At 38.4% G+C, this 18,220-nt stretch overlaps 1 protein-coding gene across 2 annotated transcripts in view; it reads left to right on the forward strand.

Moving 5' to 3' along the window:
* Nucleotides 1–18,220, forward strand: part of NYAP2 (neuronal tyrosine-phosphorylated phosphoinositide-3-kinase adaptor 2) — a 206,152-nt gene that overhangs the window by 128,497 nt on the left and 59,435 nt on the right. For both annotated transcript variants that reach the window (XM_006763405.2, XM_006763408.2), the window contains exon 4: nt 2,101–3,189. In XM_006763405.2, coding sequence (XP_006763468.1) covers nt 2,101–3,189 — 1,089 coding nt within the window. The remainder of the gene's footprint in view (nt 1–2,100; nt 3,190–18,220) is intronic.

Below are 18,220 nucleotides of genomic sequence, written 5' to 3' on the forward strand. Positions count from 1 at the left end.
TCTCTGGAACACAGAAGTCAAAGCCAAATATTTTTCCAGAGCACAAATTACTCAGTTTAGGGTAAGAAATAGAAAAGAGCAGGAAACAAGCTTCAAAAGAATAGTGTGGGTGGGCATTTGTTCTTCTCAGTCCTGATTCTTTCAAAGTCTTTCCAGAACTAAGTCAACCCTGCTCAAGGATGTATAACTTTACTTGTGGGTTCAGATTTTTGTACATAATCTGATGACTTATTTCAATTGTGAAAATTAGAATATACAATGATTTCCAAAAATAATAATTTATACCAATATGACCATCCTAAAGAATTATTTGAGTATTTTTTACCCAATTATGTCTCTAGGTTTTTCCCTTTTGGCACCAAAAGACGCCACTGCTATACCCCCTGGAAAATGTCATCTAGTTTTGGTTGTTTTTTTTTCTACTATGAGTTAAAGAAAATGTCTAGACACATTAAGAACCTTCAGTTCAAAAAATTTTTTGGTTGTAGTCAGTAAAATAAACATCATGGACACAATGGAACAGAATATTTGAAAGCAGGTATGTTCTAGAAAAATGAGAGACATATACACTTTTAGAATATTTGATTGGTTACCTTTATCTGAAGACATGACTGATGTGTAAAGCAGCTGCCTAACTGCTAATCTTTGCTTCTCCTTCAGTAAGTTTTAGAAAAGTTCCCATGTCTTAAGCATGCTAGTCGATAAAAACAAAGGTGATTTCAGTTGTTTCCTTATTTGTGCCTTGAGACCTTCCCCACTTAAGGCTGCAATTATACAGAAAGAAGCCTGTTATTTTCTTATAGTTTTACACTTAGAAACTCTACTGTCACCTTACATTATATGCTACCATTTACCACAAACAGCTACATTGCATAACAATGATAATCACTGTAATCATATATCAACACAATGAGATAATGAGATGATAACAAGACTCCAGTACCTTTCCTGTGTGCTAAACAATTAATTTCAGCCACAGACATGTTCAGCCAACCTGTTCCACCCACTGTATGGTGTCAGAAGTTTAGGTTCCATCACAAAGACAAGGGGAGTATAGGGGGTTCCAGCAGGCTGTGGGATGCACTGGTCCCCATATCTGTGAACTTCCAAAAATTATTCCTGAAACTTACATGTCTCCTCTGGATTATTCTCTGGCAAAACTCTTGGTGGGGTTTTTATGTGTCCGGACATATCTAATAAATTCACTCCAAGATAGCATTTGGGATATCATAAGAAGTCTTATGAACAAACACAGACAAATACACCATAATCAACAGTACCTGAAGATTTGGAGATTAACTTGTCTAGACCCATAAGATTTTCACATCAATTTCCCCTGAAGTATCAGACCCATCTCTATAGAAGTTATTTGTCTGAACCAAGGCAGAGATTAAGTCTAGCATGCTGGAACATTTTTAACCTAAATGAAGTTAAGATGTGATTATGTGCAATAGCCACATCATTAAAAGGACTCAGTCCCTATAATATTTTTTGACTATTTGTGCTAACAGAAACTCTATTTTTTTTCTGTGAGTTTCTCCCTTAATTCTTCAAGATGAATTTTTATGACCTTTGTGATTGTTTTTATCCAAGTGTTTCATCTGAAGGTTTCTATTTAGAAATTCTGAGACAGAGGGACAAGTAGTCCTGGTTACAATGCATTTAGCAGTGCAGGATTATTAATATGAGTTTGAAGACAAATATTACGATTATTCCATTACCAGGTTTTTTTTTCCTAACTGTGGGATGTATTGGACTTTTGCTTGATTTTTTTTAAAAGATATGTATTTTTTATTGATTTCAGAGAAGAAAGGAGGGGGAGAGAGAGAAATATCAATGATGAGCTCTGGTCTACACCGTCCCTACTGGGGATCGAGCCCGCAACCCAGTTTATGTGCCTTGACTGGGAATCGAACCGTGACCTCCTGGTTCATAGGTTAAGGCTCAACCCGTGAGCCACACCAGCTAAGTCTCAAGCTAGGAATGAAGAAGACTACCCCTCCCATCCCAAGTGTGTAATAGTAAGCCCAAGTGCAAATTACTTTTGAAAACTTTCCTGTTGTATTCATGGATTTTATCCCCCCCCCCCTTTTTTCTTAGTTTCAGCCAAACCGAGACCCAATAGTGACGAGTATTCCAAGAAGATTCCTCCTCCAAAACCGAAACGGAATCCGAACACCCAGCTCAGCACGTCTTTTGATGAAACGTACATGAAAAAGCACGCGCCCCGGAGGACCTCGCTCACGCGGGACGCCTCCCTCTCCCAGATGAGCAGCCCCGCGGGGGACCCCGAGGACGAGGAGCCCGTGTACATCGAGATGGTGGGGAACATCCTCCGAGACTTCAGGAAAGAGGATGACGACCAGAGCGAGGCTGTCTACGAGGAAATGAAATACCCCATTTTTGACGACTTGGGCCCGGACTCCAGATGTGACCTTGACCATCACAGTTGCTCTTCGCAGTGTGCTACTCCCACCGTGCCTGACTTGGACTTCGCCAAGTCCTCAGTGCCATGCACTCCAAAGGGTTTGCTTTGTGACATCCCCCCGCCCTTCCCCAACCTGCTTTCCCATAGACCCCCCCTGCTGGTGTTCCCACCTGCCCCGGTGCAGTGCTCCCCCAATTCTGACGAGTCTCCGCTCACCCCGCTGGAGGTCACCAAGCTCCCGGTGCTGGAAAACGTGTCTTACATGAAACAGGCCGGAGCGTCTCCATCCTCGCTGCCCCCCCACGCCTCCAGCCACCCTAAACTGGACAAGGACCAGAGCGGGGCCCTGGGACCTGCCGCCGCCGCCGCGCTCTCCTCGTCCCCACCCCCGCCGTCCGCTTTGTACCGAACGCAGTCCCCCCACGGCTACCCGAAAAGTCACTCGGCCTCCCCGTCCCCTGTGAGCATGGGGAGGTCCCTCACCCCCCTCAGCCTCAAAAGGCCTCCCCCCTACGACGCCCTGCATTCTGGCAGCCTCTCCAGGAGCTCTCCATCAGTGCCTCATTCCACCCCCAGGCCAGTGTCGCAGGATGGGAGCAAGATGGTCAACGCCTCCGTCAGCACCTACGGGGCGGCTCCCTGCGGCTCCCGCTCCAGGACGCCCACCAGTCCTTTGGAAGAACTAACCAGCCTCTTTACCTCGGGGCGAAGCCTGCTGAGGAAGTCGTCCAGCGGCCGCAAGTCGAAGGAACCCGCAGAGAGTAAGTTGTGCAGATCCGGTGCTAGCCTAAGGGTCAGTGTGTGGCTTAAAATTACACGAAGCTCTCATGCGCACATCACGCACAGAGGTAGTGCCTGCTCGCCAGTCCTTTCAGTTGAAATCTCAAAACGTGTTGGTGGGACAGAAAATAGTGTGCTCTAGAACCCAAAGGGAAAATCTGCACAATGTAACCTATTCATTTAAAATGAAGAATGATTTTTTTTTTTAAATGAAATGGAAAGTCTCAATTCTTACAGTGGCTCTGGAAAGTCTAAAGAAAACAGACACTGAAATGCGTAGGTAGCTATCTTGAGGTGGAGGGAGAAGTTATACATTCAAACATGGAATTGATAAATGTTAAATTTATCCTATATTAAAAGCCTGCTTGAGGTAATCTGTGTTAGCAAACATTTGCTGGAAAGATAGCAGTTCAGATGGAATTTAGTACTTTTTAAACATAATGAATGATTCTGTCTGCATACTTTATGTTGTTATAGTCTGACCTTCACTCTAAACCAGCGGTTCTCAACCTGTGGGTCGCGACCCCTTTGGGGGTCAAACGACCCTTTCACAGGGGTTGCCTAAGACCATTGGAAAAACATATATAATACATATTGTTTTAGTGATTAATCACTATGCTTTAATTATGTTCAATTTGTAACAATGAAATTGGGGGTCACCACAACATGAGGAACTATATTAAAGGGTTGCAGCATTAGAAAGGTTGAGAACCACTGCGGGTTGTTTCCCTTTTAAAGGCAGGCTAATTAGCACCTTATTTCTCTGGTTCTCTTCCTGGATCCATGCATATATAAACCAGGGAAAAATCACTAAGGGGTAAATAGGTAGGGAACATTATATTTACCACTGAATTTCAAAGACCTGGAAATGCCTGTATCTGAATGTCTAATCCTTTTGTGAACCTGAAATTACTCCATAAGTTCAGAGTAAAGTCAAAACAGACACAGTTTTCTCAATGTCCATTTCATTAAAAATGCACTGCTTTCCTGAATTTAAAAATGCCTTAGGTGACTATTTGATAATTTACCATTTATACCTCAAATGATCCCAGCACAGGATTTTGTTATTTATCTATTCATGTAGACTGAGGACCTTCCTTAAAGAAAAAGAAATCCTTCATAATGTTGATGATGAAACTCCTTAGATAATTAATATTCGTTGGTACTTATAAACCACTTATTTTGTCTATTTTTTTCTTTACCCAGAGATATTTATGAAAGTGTTAGCAGCTTAAATAATCCCCTGCCCCCTCCCCCAAAACCCATTTCATTTACCTGACTAAAGGCAACAATTCGTATTATGTTAGACATGTCTGGTATTAGATACACAATTACATGTGTACATCCAATTATTTTAAAAATTATTTTAAAAATTGAATTAAAAATTAGGAACAATCTATTTCTAGAATAGTGGTTCTCAGCTGGGGCAGTTTTGCCCCCAGGGCCATTTGGCAATGTCTGGAGAACTTTTTTGGTTGTCAGAACTGGGGATGCTACTGAAATCCTGTGGGTAGAAACCAGGTATGCTGCTTACTGGCCTACAGTGCACAGGACAAACACACACACACACACACGCATGCACACACACACACACACACACGCATGCACACACACTCACACACTCTCACACACCACGGCACATACAGTTATCTGGTCCACAAGGACAATAGTCAATAGTGTCAGGTTTGGGAAACCATGATCTATATTTATTCAAGTTTCTTATAGATGATTAACTTGGTTTAAACACAGATCAGGTAAGGTTTTTGGAATAAGGTGGAGAGAAAAAATAAAGAAAATTTTACTTTCAAATATGTAATAGTGACATTAATAGAAGTTTCATCCTAAAATTGGTGAAATTATTGAATTTTCTCCTTACCTACCAGCTTCTTTGCAAGATTCTTCATAGCTCCAGCTGGCAGCTACACCAATTAGCTAGAAAAAGTATATGTAAAAGAAGTGATTAACTAATGGAGTTATTTCAAGAAAAATCCATCTGTTAGAATCAGTCTGTGTGTTGTATGTCTCAGACTTCTCCAGTTGACTCCAAAATGAGCTTTGTATGCTTCTAAAACAAAGCTTGCACGTGGAAAAATGATCCAGGCCCTTTATAGCTTTTAGGGATTCGAGGATTGAATTTCTTCCCATGTGCTGTTAACTCTGTATGGGCTCTTCAGAGAAAGGGCATGCCCTGAGTTTTTTTAACTTCAATTTTACATAAATGGAAGGAGGGGAAATGCTGATAGCACAAATGTATAATCTAATGATATGTACTTTTGGCTTTGGAAGATAAAAGAAAGACACTGTCCGATGCTAACAAAATCATAGGGGCTCTCAGAATCCCTCTGTAATCCAAAAAGTAGATCCAAAATTGATGATAATTGAGAGTTAACCTATAATTACTGTTGCAGTATGCCCAGTGATACAACTCTCCTCTTCACCTTTGCCAGATAGGATTTGTAGACGCCTGCTAACACCATAGGGACGGAATAAATGATATGAAGCAGCATAACATTCATGACTCCTGAGTCTTAAGTGGTATTTTTTTTTTTTTTTACATTTCAGGAATAAGAGTTAGACTGGTATGTCTATTCTCTATACCTCTCTGGCTTTACTGGAAACATCAATTTTGATAATTTTCTAGTATCCAATTTAAAGCACATTTACTCCTCTTTTAATTTTTAAAAATCTATGTCAAATAAAATTTATGGCTTCAACTCTTATTTTTAATAAACTGTGAAAGACAAAGCTAATTTAATAATTTCATATCTTAAAAGCTTACAATTCTTAATGGGTAAAGGGCAAAAGGAAGAGATAAAATGAGATGATGTGGGGAGATTTTGAATCAAGTTCATTTCACTTTACAATTTTCTACATACAGCCTTCACATTAATTGTTCTCAGAAGCATTTTTCCCAAGTTGATAGGACATTGTGATGTCGTTTAACTATATAGGAGGACATTTGATAGTCTTGCTAATTATAATAATTTTGATTTGAATTGGTTATTAATATTTTTTAAATTTGTGCAGAGAGATGAAGGATATGAGGCATGTAAGAAGTGATTAACTTGCATTTTATTGCTGTGAATTTTTTTGTGTATACACAAAAAGTAGGTGAAGTATAAATATGATTTAAAGTGAATTTAGAGGCTCAAATGATAATTATCTACCTATTATTTTTTTAATCTTCACCTGATGACATGTTATCATTTATTTTAGAGAGAGAGGAAGTTAGATAGAGAGATAGAGAAACATCCATCAATTGCCTCCCATATGAGCTCTGACGGGGATTGAACCCACAACCTGGGTATGTGTCCGACTAGGAATCAAATCTGTAACCTTTTGGTTTTGGGGACAATGCTCCAAGGAACTAAGCCACACCAGCCAGGGATCTACCTGTAATTTTTATCTTTCTTTTGTATGGTTTTATTTTATATATCTTTGTATTCAAATTTTTAGAACACCTAGGTCATGAATAGAGCTAAAGAAGGTGTAAAGAAAAGAAATGACGTAGGCCCATTCATCTGGTATTGTTATGAATAAAAAGTAAAAATGGTGGGCTGGCATTTCCAAAGAGCTTCCTCATACTCAACAATAGTTCACATTAATGGAGATACAGAGTTTTCTACTGTTAAGTTTCATTTTTCAGCCTTTTAAAAATTCTCTCATTTAAGAAATATCAACTTTCCAAGAACTGATCTGTCCTGGGAAACACAGAGTGAATGCTATTTTATTTTAGGAGAACCTACATATTTTGTTTAGCTTATTTAAAATATTCTTTTAAAACAAAATCAGCAAACAAAATAATTAAGGAATTTATCTGTCCTCCTTTTCATTCCTGTGAAACTAGGGGCTGACAAAGAGTGGGTTGGGAAAAGCAGATATAGTTCTCCCTCAATATCTCAGAGGGACCTCCCTCAGATACCAAAAGGAAACTCAAGTCCCTTATATAGTAATGGTGTAGTAGTTACATATAACCTATGAACACCCTCCCTCATACTTTAAATAGTCTCCAAATAGATGGTAGGGCAAAAATACATTTACAGTTGTTTCTATGGAAAATAATATAATAATTAGTAAGTAATAACACAAGCATACACTTTATGTTTTGCTACTCACAACTGTAAACCTACTTTTGCTGGACCCTGTGCAATGTAAATGCTATGTAAATAGTTGCTATACTGTAATTTTTAGGGAATAATGACAAGAAAAAAAGGCTGTACATGTTTAGCACTGACACAGCCATTGTAGACTTAAATATGTAGTAAACATGAGCCCCATATTCTTTTGAATATGATGGGGGATCCATGGGCACAGAGGGCCAACTGTACAGAGAAACCAAAGAGAAAGGTGGAAAATAGAGCCCACAACTTGGTATTTCTCATTTGCTCTGGACAGCGGGTGAGCCCTCAGCCTGTGACTGCCCACTGAGAAGCATGTTGACTTTGGGCAGAACTTCTATGTATATGGCAACTTGGAGCTACACGGTCAGAGATGGGGGCTGGATCTTGAACCTCTGGAGTGCTGGGATACTTTACAGGCATTTGGGACTTGAGCTACACCCAGAACCCCTGAAGATACCTCAGAGGATATCATGAGGGGGAGGATTCCAGAAGGCCTGACAAGATCCAGGCCTGTAGGACCTGCTAAACATCACCTTTGTCAGGCCCTCTCCTTATGTTTGCTGGTTGCCTCCCTCAAGGCTCCTTCCAGCACTCAGAAAGAAAATGGAGCCAAAAATTCCAAAAGAAGCCCCGTGCAAAATGCTTTTGAGTATTGCCTCTTTTCTCAGACTTGTGTTCATGTGTAGTTGATTGAATCAAGCACTTACCCTTAAAAAAAACCCCAAAAAACCCCACACACAACACAAACAGTTCTGCAAAAACACCCCGGCCTATTTAAATATTAATATTTTTAAAGCTAAATAAATTCATTTCAGAATGGGGGGGTTAACTAGAGTATGTGCAAAATCACTTAATTTTGAAAATACATCTGACTCCTTGGTTAATTGGGACCATGACATTGTCTGTTTCCCCCCCATTCAGTTCCTCCCAGGATTGAAATATAGAATCACTGAAGAAGACATAATTTCATAAATAATTGCTCACCTTTCTGGGGGAGACTGCAGCTGCCTTTGATTGATGCGGGCAGACGTGTTTATCCCTTGTGTTTACATTCTCTGGCTGCTGAATCTGTAAGTGCAATTGCTTGTCAGCAATTTAATCAGCAATTCTCTCCATTAAGAAGAAGCCTCTCTATTTCAGATTTATAAAATGCAGAAGCATTTTCAATTCAGAAATAAAGCTATAGCAGTCTATTTTTTAAATCAAGATTCCCTCAGTTTAATTTTGCATACATGAAATATAGTAGGACAGATTTCTTTTCCTCCTATTGACTACCTCAAACAGAAAATTCAATTTCTGATTTGTATTTAATATCATGTGTCTCCCACACTTTTACACCTATAATTAAATATTAGCTATAAGTAGGGTATCTATTGTACATATCTCCCCCCTCCCATGTTTACCCTACATTCTGACTAATATGATGGAGGAGGCTAGAGCAGAGGCTGATGTCACAAGAGATGGCTTTCATCTTAGCTCAACCACTAAAAAGCTTTGAGACTTTAGTTTAGTCAGTTCATCTCTTCATGCCTCATTTTTCTCACCTTTCAAATGAAAAATATTTGATGCTGAAACTGTGAGTCTCTTCTGGCTGTTTTTGGTGCATCTGGATGCATCTGGATGACCTGTAGATCCCCAAATAAATGACCCGGACCTGCCTCTCAGGCTTTTTAACTGATGTTCTCTTTTGTTGAAAGAACTTCCTAATAACTCTATAAAACAAAATATAATTCTTGGATCCCTGTTGAGTCTATCTACTGTTTTATAGAGTTTTTTAATGCTATTGTCTACAAATAAATAATCTCTCCTTCAAATTCTGGGAGGACTTTGTACTTCTCTAAGGGTATGTGTCTCGAAAAGTTTGTTCTGTCTTATTCACCATTAAGACAAATGACCAGGGAGGACAAAAGCATACCTTTTTTATTATTTTATTTCATGTAACATATGGCCCAATATAAGGTTTCTTAAAGTTGATATATGATAAGTATTTATTGAACTTATTGATTTAATATTGACTTTTGAGGACTATTGAACTTGAGGAAATAAAAGCCTATGAGATATGTTTGACAATTAAATGAAAAAAAAAAGATCAGATTCTATGACTTAGAAAATTCTACACTGAAATCAATATAGTTATTCAGCCAAAAAAGGAACTGTGCTGACTGCTAAATTCATTGCTTGTGTTCTGAAGTGTCCTGTTTAAAAGAATGCCCATTCTATCCTAGGCAGACTTATTAGGGGAAAGATATAAAGGATATAGCCATAAGATATTTAAATGTAGACCATTTTGCAGGTGTCCGATTGTCTCAGTTTCTGTAAAAGTGATTAAGCTATGAAAATGGATAATTTCTCAATGTTTGAAGAAAAAAAGATGTATTTTAAAAAGAACATAATAGAGCCCAGCTGGTGTGGCTCAGTGGTTGAGCATCGAGCTAGGAAACAGGAGGTCATGGTTTGATTCTCAGTCCAGGGCACAAGCCAGGGTTGTAGGCTCAATCCCCAGTAGGGGGTGTGAAAGAGGCAGCTGATCAATGATTCTCTCTCATTACTGATGTTTCTATCTCTCCCTCTCCTTTCCTCTCTGAAATCAATAAAAATATATTTTAAAAAAGAAAATAATAGAAACCAACATTTTTAGGAAGGAATTTCAATCTGAGTGACATTATTCATCACAGAACTCAATTAGTAAAGAGAATGAAAAACACACTCAACTAAGTCATTTAGCCTCTTTGGTGGAAAGGCACTGTGTAAATCCAGGGAGCTATTATGTGACTGGTCATCTTAAATGCATGTGCTCCCAGGTAAAATGGGTTTAAGTTATAACACATTTGAAAATACTTTTTTTTTTTACTCTAAAAATATTCTTTTTTCAGAACTCAATAAATGGGTAGCAATTCCGGATTTAATGAAGTGTCTGAAGTGGTGCATGGTATTTCTCGGTTGAAGCAAACTCATTATTGTTGTTAGCTGATGGGAGCTAGGTTAATTAAGTGTTTCACTCCTGGTAGACTAACCAATCAACTGGAGAATCTGGGCCATTGCTATTCCCAAATGAAAGGAGCAAAAATACTTAGGAGAATCTAAGAGGGGAGGAGAGAGTGTTAGTAACATGGATTTTGAAACAGCATATTTTGTCTAGCTGGGTATACCCAGAACTGCTTTACTTAAAGGGAAAAAATTAAATCCAGAAGTCTGTAATATTTTTGGACAATTGATGATAGAGGGAAAACTTCCTCCTATATTTTCTTCTGGTCACCTTTCAGTTACATTAAATAAAATAGCATTTTTCTTTCTACTTGTATCAATTCCCTTGTTATAGATGTGAAATGATATGATTAAATGAAGAAAGAAAAAAGAAAACAATAGTAGAAAGAATCAGCAAGTAGAGAATGGGGCATTCATGTGTTATCCAGCCCTATATCCAACCAAAATACTATGGATGGTGATTTTAATGTGATTTTGTTCTCATGACACAAATAAAAAACCTAGGTTCCCAAGAAATTGAAGGCTGGGAAAAGATTGAGATGTCAGCAGCTTCTAACAAAACGATCAGGGCCGAAGTGAAGGATTGCTCTCTTTAAGTCATCACATTCTGAGTATCAAAGTTGCCTTTATATTTACAATCTAGTTCCATTCTTCCATTGATTACTTATTAACCCCTTACCAAGGATTAATGACAAGAGAGATATGTCAAAGTGATGAGCTTTTGTTAATTTGGTCTAAGAGAAATTTCAAACCTAAAAAATTAAAACAGATTGCCTCACAGCAGTCCTTCTTTGGTTGATTGATGATCTTACTTTAAGCCTGCAGAATGCACTTTGGCTTCTAAACCAAGTTATATAAATTACCATTTAACATAAACTGTAGTAAAATTGCCCATGATGTTTCAGCAAAAGCAGATTCTACACCCAACTATGATTTTCCACTTCCCTTTTATGGCTAAATCACTAAGATGAATATTCTGGACTTGCTGCCTTCATTTCTTGTTTCTTACTCCATCCTTAATTTCTTACAACCCAGCTTGCTCTTCTGCTCACTTCAAAGTCACCCAGGGATTCCTAATAGGTCTCTGGAGCTGGTCTCTTCCCACTCTTGGTTCTCTTAAATGTCACAGAATGTCTGACATTGTTGGTTACTCCATCTGAGGACATTTCTCTTGATTTTGTGCAATATGGCATCTTCATTAGTAGTCCTTTGGGGGCTCTGTCGCTTCTGCTTGCTTTTTGAGGAGCAGTGGTATACTCTTCTAGCTATACCACTGATACAGGGCTGTGATAGTATTTAAATGTTTGCCTCCCCACTAAATTGTCAGCACACAATATTGAGTCTTTTTATTGCAGCAATGTGCACATTCTCTGGCACAAAGTCCACTTAATGTGTATTCCTTGAATGCTCAAGAACTGTTTGACTAAAATGGATGAGTGTGTATCTAACCTTCACAATTAAATGGCAAGTTTTGGGGAGCAAAGACTATATATATTTTAAGTGTTCATAGTCTCCTATGATTGTGTTTTGCGTAATTTGTACTTGTGGATTTATTATTTTAGCCAAAGCTAACATTTTTTAATAGCAAAGTCTAATAGAACTACCACAATTCCAAATACTGAAAATAATCTAAGTTGTGGACAGGATACCAAAATCAACACTAGTTAGATGTTTCAGAATCAGCTGCTCTAAGGAATATCAATGAAGAACCTGGGTTTAGATAATCCAATATAATAATAGCCTAGGTGGTGTCACGTCCTTGAGAGATGCCCTTGCACGACGTCATCACAAGATGGTCACCACAAGATGGCCACATGCACAGCGGAGGTGGGGCTTAGTGGCCGCTCCACACAGTGAGGCCTGGGGGTCCTGCGGCTCTGCAGGGTGCAGAGGAGGCCAGTCCCAGTGGAGGAGGCGGGTCGTGGCAGGGGAGGGTAATTGGGGGTGAACAGGCCAGCAGGGGAGTAGGTAGGCGTAAATCAGGCTGTCAGGGGAATGGTTAGGGTGCGATCAGGCTGGCAGGCAGAAGGGGTTAGGGGCAATCAGGCAGGCAGGCAGGCGAGCGGTTAGGAGCCAGTGGTGCCGGGTTGTAAGAGGGGTTTCCAACTGTCGGAAACTGGCAGTTGGACATCCCCCGAGGGGTCCCAGATTGGAGAGGGTACAGGCCAGGTTGAGGGACACACACTGCCCCCCCCCCCATGCATGAATTTCATGCACTAGGCCTCTAATTTTCATATAAAATAATCAGTAGGGAAATCAGTCTTGTACTCATTGGAGAAACCAGACATCACTTAGCAAGAAAAAATAAAAGCAAGTATTCATAATCTAATCTAAATATTTTATAAAATAATTAAAATAAGGTCCATGAAAAAGAGCATGGCATAGATTTTCATTTCCAACTGTCGGAAACTGGCAGTTGGACATCCCCCGAGGGGTCCCAGATTGGAGAGGGTACAGGCCAGGTTGAGGGACACACACTGCCCCCCCCCCCCATGCATGAATTTCATGCACTAGGCCTCTAGTTTTCATATAAAATAATCAGTAGGGAAATCAGTCTTGTACTCATTGGAGAAACCAGACATCACTTAGCAAGAAAAAATAAAAGCAAGTATTCATAATCTAATCTAAATATTTTATAAAATAATTAAAATAAGGTCCATGAAAAAGAGCATGGCATAGATTTTCACTCCATGATTCTGGAACCAATATTAAGATATTATGTTAGATATAGAAACACTATCAGCTAGATTGTGCATGATATTGTGTATGGCCCTTCTGCTGTTTAATGTTCATAAGATGATAAGGAGAATAAAAATGTATCATCATTTCTATTCATTTGATTTTAAAAAGTCCTTTGCTTGACCAGCTTAAATAACAATCTCATTGTAATGGATGGTAGATTGGGGAGTCACTGGAGATAACAATATGGAAAAAGACTTGGGAGTGAAATCTCCTTGGGTCCAAAGATGCATTTGCCTCCAAACAGCTTTTAAGCCAAGACAAAGTCTCCAAGTCTCACTTGTTTTATTTCCATACTTGCTTCAAAGGATTTATGCAAAAAATTAGGGGAAAATTGTATATAGAAAAAAACCTTGTAAAATGTAAATTGCAATTCTAAGAGGTGATTGACTTTTTGATATCTGTAGAATGAATAAATAGCTTATTTAAAATGAAGTAAGGCCAGATATGAATTAAATTTTCAGATTCCACGCTGTCTACGCAACTCTCTTCAGTTAGGCTTGGGTAAAGGATCTGACATCTTAAGTGGATCATCCGATATGGGGCGTGAGGAGCATGAAGCACTGGTGAGAATGTAAGCGTTCTCCATTCCCACAGGAGGCAGACTGTTTTAATGTTGCTGGATGATACACAAGCCTTGAAGGAGGAGGGACATCACACCTGATGGAGCACAGCTGCCCTTTTCCTATAAAGTATAGCTCTGAGAACAGAGAGGCCACCTTCATTGTACAAAAGGGTGGACAAGATTAGAATATGGTGATTTATCAGCAAAAAAAAAAATTCTATGTAACTGGGTTGGCACTGTGATTTTCAAATATAATGACTATTTTTTTTTTTTAGTACAAGTGATTTATTTTTAAATAAAGCCTTTGCTTCCATAAAGGTAGAGGTATTAACCAATGAATAAGATGGAAACCAGGACGACCCAAAGTACCTACTATAAAAAAATATTTAGTATGTAGACGGAGAGTGGTTAAAAGGGTGATGTGTAAAGTGTTGCTTCTAAGCAGATTCCAATTAAATCTCCTTTCCTTCTAAAGTGGTTAGTCATCATGAGAAAGAATATTAAAGTTAGCATTTGAAAAATTCAACATCAGAAAACAACAAGGCTGAAATGTATAAAAACATGTGTGAAACCAGAGATATAGAAAGCATGCTAACCCCCTAAATACAGATTAGCTAGGCTAAGTAAGAAAGGCATGAAGTGAACGTCCATAATATTTCTCATAAATGGAAGGCGACGGGCACAGAAATAGCTGTTGAAATACTTCATTGTCAATTTTCTCATTTGTTATTAGCTTCCATGGCTTTCCTAGTAAAGTCTTTACCCAGATGCTAATCAAGCAGGGGTTTGCCTTGCACATCAATTTTTAATATCCCCCCCTCATAGTTAAGTGAAACCTGCAGCACGAGGCTTCTCCTGTTAAAAGCAGCCTGACCTACTTCCCTGTGAAATCAATGGGAGACTTACAAAGGCGCACAAGCAGCTGGCATTTAAGGTTGGCTCCTAATCTATGTTGGTGCAAAATGTGTGTTTCCCTGGGCCTCCGCATTCTGTCTTTATGAATTTTAAAAGTCCTAAGAATAGAGAAGACCTTGAAGGCTATGGAGCCTGATGAGGGAACTCATACCTGAATTTTGTGCCCCTGGGGTTTGTGAGCTCATGTGTCAGCTGCATTTGTAGTGGCTTCCAATTAACAGACACCCCTAGGTCTGGAGCCGAGGAAGGAAAAGAAAGGCCTGAACGGCATCCACTTGCATTCAGATACAACCTACAAAACGGAATCCGTCAGAATAAGGTTTTCAGACCCCTGTGTTTCAAGGTTTTTGAAAGTAAGAACATATATATTTGGCAAAGCTTTCTAAAGACTTGTATGTCCGGTACCTGAATTGTAGGGCATGAAATAGGAACACAAAACCAGAGAGACAGAGGAGTCCTCAGGGCTGGGAAGGGCATGCAGGGTCCCCATCTGGTGAGGGGCTCCTATTAAAGAGCAAGCAAGTTCCCTGCAGGTGGTCACGTGCAGCCACACAGGGGGCCCATGTGTACCTGATGGAAGAGGAGGGTCACCTTATGTTAAATTCTCAGGTACGATGCTAGATGCTAGAGTGCGTGAGCCTGTAAAATTAAGAGAAGTGCTGTTCAGTGTACACATGTCCTTGGTTAAGTTTATTTCCACTCATTTCATCCTTTTTAATGTTACAGATACATACGTATTTTAACTATGTATATGCACACATTCAGTCTTTTAGTCACTCAATGGATGTTGATAAAATACCTATGAAATAATGCCAGGTACTATCCCAGAGGCCAGAATCTTTATTTTGATACGCCAGTCAAGAATTCAAATGAAGATGTGAGGTACGCTTATTAATAGAGAGAGCACCTTCTGAGGGCAGACTTGGCAGTCAGCAATATTATTACAAAGATATAATAGTGAATAGTAAAGAAGACTAGCAGATTTAGAACTGAGCATTTTAGCAAGGTGTTCTGTTTTTCTTACTCCCTTGCCTCTATACCTTGCCATTCTGGCCCTGCTAAACTGTGTCACAACACTCAACACTGTCTTACATCCTGAAGCTTAAAATGCCTGGGCATCCAGAATTCACTCCAGTGGCCTGGGTTCAGAGACTCTTAGAAGATGATTGCTTTTTTGTTTGAGACATAATCATAGCTTCATCTTACAAATCTTGTATTACATACAGTACTTCTCTCTCTTCACCCTCCACCTATTTATTTTTATTTTTTTCTGCTTTTCTTCCTATTCTTTAATCCATGAGCCTAATGCAAAACAATGGATTTTTGTAATTTTCTGCGGCCTTATTCATCATTCAGATTGATTTGGCCACAAAGTCTGCTACCAGATAAATTATGAACAAGATATCACAGTAATAAAAAGTCTCAGTAATGTCAGAAATAAGAAATAACAATCTAATTCAGGCCCTGGTTTTGTTTTCACTTAACTTGCAAAAAAAAGAAAAATAAATACCTTTATTCCTGAGCCACTTTATGATTATACAGTTCATACATGCATTTTATATGTGTATATATATAAAAGACCATGAAGAAAAAAAGAATGACAGGAGTTGAAATAAGGGGACAGGAAGCCGAAAAAAACATAATAACAAAAGAAGGAATGGAGGGAGAAAGAGAAGGAAGAAGAGATGGAGAAGTGAATTATGTTGCCACATTAAATTTCTAAGAGAAGAACTCTTGTATCTTACCTTCCTTGGCTCAAAAAAAAAAGAGTGGAGGATAAAGTCATTGGCTCCCTACTTTCTGTTCTAAGACCATGAATCTCATAGTAGGAGGTCAATAAATATTTGCTATGCCTTAGAAATAGTACTGTTTAACTCCTTCATATTTACAAAGTGAAATCCAAAGAGCTTCAATTACTTGAGCAAAAAGTAATGTTATGTAATAGCACAATCTGAAGCAAGTTCTAGTTCTCCTAAGTCCCCTCTAAATATCAACATTTAAATATATTTTCTATTGATTTTACCTATAGCTTTACTTAACCTTCTTGACTAACCATTTACAATACCATTTGGGGGAGAAAAATAAAATATCATTCATTGGAGACTTTATCTTGAAAACTCTTTTTTTTCCTTCAAATTTATACGTATATTTTCCCAAAGAATGCTATAAAAATTTTCAGATTGGCCAACAATGAGTCCCGGACATCTTTTATTTCTCTAACCATATTTCTCTAGAGAATTGGAGAATTAAAATAATCAAGAAATATAGTATTGCCCTGGCTGGTTTGGCTCAGTGGATAAGAGCATTGGCCTGAAGACTGAAGGGTCCCAGGTTCAATTCTGGCCCAGGGCACATGCCTAGGTTATGGGCTTGATCCCCAGTGGGGGGAGGGGGGTGCAGGAGGCAGCCGGTCAATGATTCTCTCTCATCATTGATGTTTCTATCTCTCCCTCTCCCTTCCTCTCTTAAATCAATTTAAAAATATTAAAAAAATAGAAATGTAATACTGTATATATTCAGTTCTGTAGCCATCAGTGTATTTTCCCAGAAGGCTTAATATTCCTGCTCTGCTTTTCTTATAAAGCCATAATAGCTATGACTTCTTTCACCAGCCCCCAAATACAGCTATTAGTAACTGTAATTATAGCATCTAAGTTTGCATTTACTTTGATTGAAATGAAATATTCTCATTACCCTTCATGATGAAGGAATTATTTTTCTTAGCATTCAGTATTTGCTTCAGAAACATTTATGAATGTATTTTAAGAATTACATCTTTTAGGAAGAATGGAAATTATATTTTTCTTCTTATGCATTAATATTTTTAGTGCCTGAATGTCTCTGTTGCTTTTAAAGAAGATTAAAGCATTTTTTCCATCTGCCTGTTAAAATGATTTGAGTTTTAATTAAAGTTGATTGCACCTGTGCATATATTCAACTACCCACACAGCTTCCACCTACTAGTTGGAAAGCTTGTCATTCCTTCAAAAATTAAAAGAGGGAACTATGACCTTTAAAAAACCTCATAGACATAGAAAACAGACAATACCGAGAAGTATGATTTTTTTATCTTAGATCAATGACTTTTTATCTTCTAATTATTATTAAAAATTGGTTATTATTCTTAAATGGTTAGTTTCCTTGTCATTTTTAAGGCAGCCTAGCTGAGGAAGCCAAGTAAAAGAATCAAAATTCAACAACAAATTTTCACCCACCCACTCAGTGGTTGCTGTGTGTGTTCCTTAGCTTTGGCAGTTTAATCTTTTCTCATTTATGAAGGTCATCTTAAAATGTGATGTATTCAAACATTTTTCTTCAACGATAAAATTTTTTTTTCAAGGAATTCTAATAAGTAAAAAGATAGATTAGTTTTTATTTTATTTTACTCTTTTTCCTTTCTCTTAAGAAAGGATTATTAAGATGCTTTCAACTAAAATAGAAAAAAACCATGGAAATAAAGCCAGTCTACAAAAAGAATAATGAGTAGTATATTAAATGCTATTAAAAATGTTTCATCTACACTAATAAAAGAGAAACATGGTAATTGCCATACGACCGCTACCCTTTTCATTGGCTAATCAACGAGATATGCAAATTAACTGTCAGCCAAGATGGCAGCCGGCAGCCAGGCAGCTTGAAACTAACATGAGGCTTGCTTGCCTCAGTGACGGAGGACTCCAACCTTCC

This window comes from Myotis davidii, unplaced genomic scaffold, assembly GCF_000327345.1.
Source record: "Myotis davidii unplaced genomic scaffold, ASM32734v1 scaffold575, whole genome shotgun sequence".
NCBI lineage: Eukaryota > Metazoa > Chordata > Mammalia > Chiroptera > Vespertilionidae > Myotis > Myotis davidii.